This window comes from Aethalodelphis obliquidens, unplaced genomic scaffold, assembly GCF_003676395.1.
Source record: "Aethalodelphis obliquidens isolate GAN/ISIS:26980383/991018 unplaced genomic scaffold, ASM367639v1 scaffold787, whole genome shotgun sequence".
NCBI classification, from domain to species: Eukaryota; Metazoa; Chordata; class Mammalia; order Artiodactyla; family Delphinidae; genus Aethalodelphis; species Aethalodelphis obliquidens.
Window position 1 is genome coordinate 1 of NW_020838698.1, and position 8,475 is coordinate 8,475.

Sequence of the window (8,475 nt, forward strand, 5' to 3'; positions counted from 1 at the left end):
TTCTCTAGAAATTTGTATGAGTTTTGTATCAACCAGAGATTGAGGGACAAACCACCATAGACTGTGCCACAGAGTGTATCAAATGGAGAGACACTCAGCCTCCAGGCCCCTTGTTGCCACTCAAAGAGTTTGCGCTCAGTTGCCCCTGCAGTTCCCATCACTGTGTCACTCAGAGCACAGTAGTACACAGCCGAATCTGAATCTTGGACTGAGGCTTTCTCCAAGTGGAAGGATTTTGATTCTTTGTGGTATGTGGCTTCAAACTCCTTATTGGTTCCCTTCTCATTGTCCTTCATGGCTTTCAGAAGGACCTGTGGACCTTCTCCAGGATATTGAACATACCAGAAAGTAATGGGGTACCCAGTGGTTGAATAAGTGCAATTTATGGTCAAGGCAGCCCCTTCTGGAAGAGTCATTTGGCCATCCATCTGGGTCACTGAGTCTTCACGGGTTTGTCCTGGGGAAAAATAAAAGAGTTCTGTATCATCTTGGGCCTAAAGCTCTGGGATAAAATTATGATTAAAGGTTTTGTTGGCATAACAGAAGAAGGAATCCAAATTTTTAGAGGCATTTTGCTTACCAAGCACTAAGAGTATCACAGTCACTAAGCCTGGAGAAGAGTTCATCTCTAGAGTGTCTCCTGAATAATGTCCTTGACTCTTCACATGAAGAAATATTGAAGTCAGTGAAGTGATAAACTTAAGCCTAGTTTCAGACAGGAAATGTGTTTGTGTTAGGAAACTGCACCCCCTGGTGGAAAGACACTGAAATGGGATGCACGTTTCCTGGTCTCCTCAAGTCAGAAAAATGTTATCCTTGACTTTATTCATGAGGTACATGCCAGTCTTCAGGTGGTGCTTGGAAATCTGATCAAGAGCTGTCATAACTTCTCAGGTCTGTTTTGCTCTTAGGACACTACCTGACATGGAAGTTCTTTAACAGAGCATCCCAGGTATTTCTGCAGCTGAGAAAATAACAGTTCTCTTAAGCACTTTATATAGTACTTTATATTCTCAGGTATCCATGGTGGGCCAGCCTATAATCCACTGAATGTCAGAAAAGAATCTGAGGTTGATTACAGAGGACGTAATAAGAAGCCAAATCAGTACTGAGTGAATCTCTGTGTTTCAGCATTGTACCCCAATTTATAGAGCAACAGTGACTGACATGTATTCCATGCTCACTAAATATTTGTTATACCAAACAAAACTAATGAATCAAGGGTCACTGATTGAGGAATCACTACTACTTGAAATATAATATTTTATCGGTCCCAAAATAATATCTGTTTAATAAAATCTTTTCAGAGGAAAAAGCCACACTATCTTATCAATAGTCAAAGAATCCTGAATTTCAGAATCATTAAAATGTGAAAACAAAAGAAATATCATAATTGAAATGATCAAATCCTTATAGAATGGTCTGAGATCAATGTCTTATTCTCCTACTATTTTCTTGACTCCAAGATAAAAGGGTTGGCCTATGTGAATCAGACAAGTACTAATCTTATACTCTTAGTGAATAACCTCAAGGATGCTTTCTGTTACCATCCATCGGCCATATTTTATTGCCAAACTTTAATCAAATAATTTTCCTCCACTGGGTTAGGAACTCTAAAGATGTGGATTTGTTTCAAAAGCCTCGAGCATGAGTTAGGACTCTCTTTTTTCCCAGCTTTTCAAATTATTAAAGACACAGCTGATATTCATACAACAGCTAATAAAAGAATCAATGTGTAAGTGATTTAAAATTACAGATTCTGGGATCCCACAACTAACTTCATGAATCATACTTTCCAGGATTGAGACCCACAACTGTGTAATTTTTTTTTTTCCCTTGGCCCTGCTGCACAGCTTGTAGGCTCTTAGGTCCCCACCCAGGGATTGAATCCGGTCTCTCAGCAGTGAAAGTGCGGAGTCCTAACCACTGGACTGCCAGGGAATTCCCACAAGTGTGTAATTTTTTAAAGCTCCCCGATGGTTTTGTTGCAGCCAGTCTGATGCCAGTTTATAAGATTTCATTTGTGATCAGTGTCCTAGACCGAGATGGTCATCAAAGATTAGGGAGTAGGACTTCCCTGGTGGCGCAGTGGTTGAGCGTCCGCCTGCCGATGCAGGGGACACGGGTTCGTGCCTTCGTCCGGAAAGATCCCACATGCCGCGGAGCGGCTGGGCCCGTGAGCCATGGCCGCTGGGCCTGTACGTCCGGAGCCTGTGCTCCGCAACGGGAGAGGCCACAACAGTGAGAGGTCCGAGTAACGCAAAAAAAAAAAAGTAAGATTTTTTGAGTTAAAAATTTTTCAGACTTTTAAAATGATTTTTATTGGAGTATAGTAGATTTACAATGTTGTGTTAGTTTCTGCTGTACAGCAGAGTGAATCAGTTATACATGTACATATATCCACTCTTTTTAGATTCTATTCCCATGTAAATCATTACACTCTTTTTTAGATTCTATTCCCATGTAAGTCTATTCCCATGTAAGTATTCAGTAGAGTTCCCTATGCTATACAGTAGGTTCTTATTAGTTATCTATTTTATATATAGTAGTGTTATATGTCAATCCCAATCTCCCAGTTTATTCCTCCTCCCCATTTCCCCCTTGGTAACCATAAGTTTGTTTTCTACATCTGTGACTCTACTTCCGTTTTGTAAATAGGTTCATTTGTACCTTTTTTTTTTAGATTGAACATATAAGCAATATCATATAATATTTGTCTTTCTCTGTCTGACTTACTTCACTCAGTATGACAATCTCTAGGTCCATCCATGTTGCTGCAAATGGCATTATTTCATTCTTTTTTATGGCTGAGTAATGTTCCATTGTATGTATGTACCACATCTTCTTTATCTATTCCTCCATTGGTGAACATTTAGGTTGCTTCCATGTCCTGGCTATTGTAAATAGAGCTGCAATGAACACTGGGGTGCATATGTCTTCCTGATTTATGGTTTTCTCTGGATATATGCCCAGAAGTGAGATTGCTGGATCATATGATAGTTTTATTTTTAGTTTTTTAAGGAACCTCCATACTGTTCTCCATAGTAGCTGTATCAATTTACATTCCCACCAGCAGTGTAGGAGGGTTCCCTTTTCTCCACACCCTCACCAGCATTTATTGTTTGCAGATTTTTGGATGAAGGCCATTGTGATCAGTGTGAGGTGATACCTCATTGTAGTTTTTGTTTTGTTTTGTTTTGTTTTTTGTGGTACTTGGGCCCCTCACTGTTGTGGCCTCTCCTGTTGTGGACCACAGGCTCTGGACGCGCAGGCTCAGCAGCCATGGCTCACGGGCCCAGCCGCTCCGTGGCATGTGGGATCTTCCCGGACCGGGGCATGAACCTGTGTCCCCTGCATCGGCAGGCGGACTCTCAACCACTGCCCCACCAGGGAAGCCCCCCTCATTGTAGTTTTGATCTGCATTTCCCTAATAATTAATGATGTTGAGCATCTTTTCATGTGCCTCTTGGCCATGTGTATGTCTTCTTTGGAGAAATGTCTATTGAGATCTTCCACCCATTTTTTTGACTGGGATGTTTGGTTTTTTGACATTGAGCTGCATGAGCTGTTTGTATATATTGGAGAATAAGCCCTTGTTTGTGCATTCACTGGCAAATATTTTCTCCCATTCTGTGTCTTGTCTTTTCATTTTGTTTACGGTTTCCTTTGCTGTGCAAAAGCTTTAAGTTTCATTAGGTTTCACTTGTATATTTTTGGTTTTATTTTCATTACTCTAGGCGGTGGACCAAAAAAGGTCTTGCTGTGATTTATATCAGAGAGTGTTCTGCCTATGTTTTCCTCTAAGAGTTTTATATTATTTGGTCTTACATTTAGATCTTTATTTTCATGTATGGTGTTAGAGACTGTTCTAATTTCATCCTTTTACACGTAGCTGTCCAATTTTTCCAGCACCACTTAAAAATGAAGGGACTGTATGACATTCCTTTTAAGATTTCTACTCTACACAACTGCTTTTGAAATGCAAATATAAGAGGCAGTTACAATACAAGATCACTTAGCAACCACCCATTACCATTCATATTTTAAGACACTGAGAAAATGGGATTAGAGGTAGAAGGAGGAAATTTGAGGGAAGGAGTATTTGGGATTGTGTAACACTGATTGAAAAAGAGGGCCTGGAGGTGTCCAAAATGTGCCACATGATGGCAAAAATACTTTTGAAGGAGTGGTGCAGTGAAGGGCAAGAGCAGAGAAACAAGATAATTCATAGTCTGCTTCTCACAATGTCCTTTTCAGAGCCACTAATTATTGATCTTTTTGTGGATAAGACTGATGGGAGGCAGGTAAAACTTACATTATGGTAATTCAGCTGTTCCATGCTAGAGGTGTTAATAGACAGAATGAGGATTAGCACAAAGTTTGTGACATATCAGGCACCTTAGAAAGTAAACAAGTGTACCATAAACTCAGCTAACAAAACTAAATTAAATGACTTCATTAAACGGTGTAAAACTGCATAATATTCAAAAAGAGGAAAATCACAAAAAGATTTCACAACCTTCCTTATTCAAAACAATACCTGTAATGTAATATATATTCAATAAATATTTAATGAACAAATTGAAAATCCAAAAATTCACGCATATTTTTACTAATTTTTGAATCAGATGTCTCTGAATTTCCTTAGTCAATTCTTCTAGCTCATTCTAATCACTAAATGGCATGGATTTTATGTGGCTATTTTTTGTCTTCAATAAAAAATTTGAACCCAAATTTTCAGGGATAAGGTTGTTTTTGATGAATGATAGCTCTAGACCTGGTCTACGAACCCAGAGAAATATGTTCTTAGAAGGAATGCTTTCCCTCTAACCCTACACCTGTGCTGCCACAGCCCTAACCACTTCCTGTCTGTGAAGGCAATTCCCTGCCCTGGTCCCTATAGCAGGCAGATGTATCAAGCAGAGCCCTGGGTTTTGGTATACCTGCCTCCAACACGCCTCTCACTGTGGGCTCACTCAGTGCACAGAAATACACTGCAGAGTCCTCCAGCTGTGAAGCTGAGATGGCAAGTTTGATGGATTTGTTTGCCTTCTGGAAATTCAGTGAGTAGCGACCTTCTGTTGCATTTTGCTGGTTATAAGAATCCTGACGAATAAGGAGAATCATCGCCCCACTGCTGGGCTGCTTGTACCAGTATAGACTATAAGTGAATTCATTTGTGTCATATATGCAATCCAGGGTCACAACCTCCTTCTCCTGCACTAATATTACTGGTTGGTCTTGAGTTACCTTCTGGGCAATACTGGATCCTAAAGAAAAAAAAGCAGAATCAGAAGTTTAAGAATAAGTACTTTGGAACAAAGAAATTCTGTTTTACACTCTAGTGCCCCTTCTTCCCAGGGTGCCCATAAACCACCTGTTCCCCCAGTCCTTAGGTCCTAGAGGGGTACAGTCCCACTGGGGCCATCCTTACCTAGCCACAATGAAGCCATGACCACCTTCAGAAGGCTGGAGAGAAGCATGTTTGAGGTCTTCCTCTAGATGGAAAGTGTCTTCTTCAATTTCAAGGCTCTGCAAGGTGAGGTGAGCCTGACAGGGTGAGGGAAGAATTGCTGAGCTATGTGTTGCTGCTGCCCCGCAACAGGAAACAGGGGTTTCCTGGAGGAGCAAGTTGATGTGGGTCATGTCAGCTTCTCTGTGGACTAGGTGAGAGTCTCACTCAACCCAGACTTCCTTTTGCATTAACCAGCTCTTCAACTGATAGCAATTACATCTGAAAATAAACACGAGGTAAATTTGTTATTGAAAGGGAGATTGATGATTCGACCAACTGCTGTGTTTAATCGTTGCGTCTGTGATGGAACTTATTTTAAAATACTACATATAATGGATTATGGAAACAACCTAAGATGTAATGATCATGTATCCTTACACCTATGTATGCTTTTCTTTCACCTAAGGTAGAAATAAATCACTTTATGTTAAGAAGGCAAATCTCTTTAGACTAGTTACTGCAGCTTTTTCAACCTATATATTGATATAGCAATCAATATAATTATTCACCACAACATCTGTCCAGTTACCTATCTTGGGACCTAATAGCAGGAGAAAAGATAATCTCCCTTTGCAGAAGACTAGAATGAAGCTTGCAGACATGGAGTCCTGTCACAGAGGTCCCCTTCTCTTCTCTGTTAGTTTTCACATCCCAACTCTGTTCAGAAAGGCCAAAATAGATGCCAGAGTTTGGTCATTAGGTTATCAAACCTTTGAATTTATATTTTTCCCATTAACTCAATTGGGACCCTAAAAGAGCCACAAGAAGCACCTATATTCTGTGCGCCCAGCTCTAAAGGGAATATATTGCAGGTGACATACACCTCCATAAGACAGCTGATCGTAAGTTCACCACTGATTGTAATGAACCTTTCTTTGTGTATGAATGTAAAAGGAAAGCCATGCCTAAGGATATTACTAAACAACATGGCAAACAACAAAGACCCATTGCCTATCATGGCCTACCCCTTAAAGTTCAACAAAACTTATACTCCTTGTCTCTAAGTAATTACAGCCTTGGCTAAATTGGTTGAAGCATCTTCAGATCTTGCTCGGAATCTCCATTTAAATCTGATGGTACTACATACAGTACAAATTGTTCTCCAATCTAAAACACTCAAACTTTGTCTACCAGTTAGTTGACTAATCATAAAATATTAATTTCTCCGCATATTATTCAAGTTTGTTACACTTCTCAATTAAAGGATCTCATGATTGTACTTCTGTTGTTCAAAATGCCTTCATGTCCGGAACAGATCTTTTGGACACTCTCATACAAAATTCTGAATTGACGTGTTTTTAAAATAATCTTACTTTAAATATTGAAAAGAAAAAATACCAAGCTGGTTATGCAATAGCTACTCTAAACTCCCTTTAAAACCAATCATTAGCAGGAGTAAAATTAACTCAAGTAGCTGAACTTGTGGATCTTTCTTGGGTATATTAAATTACAAAATGTATACATAGAGTGTTATTTATATCTATATATATATATATATTTTTTTTCTGGTACGTGGGACTCTCACTGTTGTGGCCTCTCCCATTGCGGGCCACAGGTTCCGGACGCGCAGGCTCAGCGGCCATGGCTCACGGGCCCAGCTGCTCCGTGGCATGTGGGATCTTCCCGGACCGGGGCACGAACCCGTGTCCCCTGCATCGGCAGGCGGACTCTCAACCACTGCGCCACCAGGTAAGCCCCAAGAACCTTCTTAACTACAAGTTAACACTAAGCAGATAGGTCAATTAAATGGAATAGCAAATCAATAATTAAACCTAATTGTATATGGAAATTTAGTATATATTAAAGATAGTATCTCAAATCAGTGGGGAGGAATGAGTTCTCAGTAAGTATATTGTGACAAGTGTGTTAGTGAGAGTGTCCCATTTTATTTTACTTAAAAAATTTTTTTTCTTTATTTGTATTGTATTGTATTATTTTTGGCTGTGCTTGCAAGGCATGTGGGATCTATTTCCCTGACCAGGAATTGAACCCATGCCCCCTACAGTGGAAGTGCAGAGTCCTGACCACTGGACTGCCAGGGCATTCCCTGTCCCATTTTAGACCAGTAGTCTTTAAACTGGGATTCCTATACGCTTGAAATTATATAAAGGTTTGCCAAGGTTTATGCAGGCATAGATAATTCTAATGGAATCTAGTCGTGTGTGTGTGTGTGTGTGCGTGTGTGTGTGTGTATGGGTTTGTGTATTAGAATTTTTTTCCCTAAAACTGCTTTAGAACATGCTTGAGATCCAGATATCATGCTGCCTCTTTCCCATTTCACTTTGCACTCTTAACTTTCCCTTAAAAAAAACCTCCACCATCCTGAATCTTACTATGGTACATTGCTCCAGAGTCTAAAATCTCCAAGGTACCAAAGAAGTAAGCAGTTCATTGGCTCCTGGCTTCTGAGGGAAAGTCCTGAACAGCTAGGCAAGAAATATTGCAAGGCAAGGAGATGTTTAACTAGGCAACAACCTCGACACAAGATTCCTTGATCTTATCTATCTATCTAACTATCTATCTATCTATCTATGTATCTGTCATCTTAGAATTCAGAAATGAACTGGTGGTCACTGAAACCCATCGTGTAACATCATTGTTTGAATTGAAAAACAAAGTCAAACTATTTATGAGAAAAAAATAAATCTTATGTGGCAGGTTTGTTTGACAATGTGGGGTATGGGAGAAACAGAAGAATTAAGGAGGAGTCCCTAGATTTCTGGTAAGGTGAATTATATTGCCATTTTTTTTTTGAGATGGAAGACAATGAGGGAAGAACCTATGGGGGGAAATCAGGCCTTATGTTAAGGATATGTTAGATGCCAATTAGATATCCAGTGTAGATGTGACATAGATTACAGTATATATGAGCCTGGCTTTCAATAGAGAAGGTTGGGATGAAAATGTAAATTTGTGTGTCATCAATGTATAAATAGTAATTAAAGCCATATCCCTAGATG

The 8,475-nt window shown here is 39.7% G+C and overlaps 2 gene segments (V, D, J or C); both read right to left on the minus strand.

Annotated features, from left to right (window-relative positions):
* Positions 1 to 26: 26 nt before the first annotated feature.
* Positions 27 to 1,097, minus strand: LOC113616894 (T cell receptor alpha variable 9-2-like; the record flags this gene model as incomplete). The annotated part of the segment is given in 2 exon segments: positions 27 to 457; positions 581 to 1,097. Coding segments are annotated over 2 exon segments (477 nt in total), but the record flags the coding sequence as incomplete, so codon positions are not given.
* Positions 1,098 to 3,860: 2,763 nt separating this feature from the next.
* Positions 3,861 to 6,506, minus strand: LOC113616893 (T cell receptor alpha variable 14/delta variable 4-like). The segment is given in 2 exon segments: positions 3,861 to 5,270; positions 5,435 to 6,506. Coding segments are annotated over 2 exon segments (465 nt in total).
* Positions 6,507 to 8,475: the final 1,969 nt, after the last annotated feature.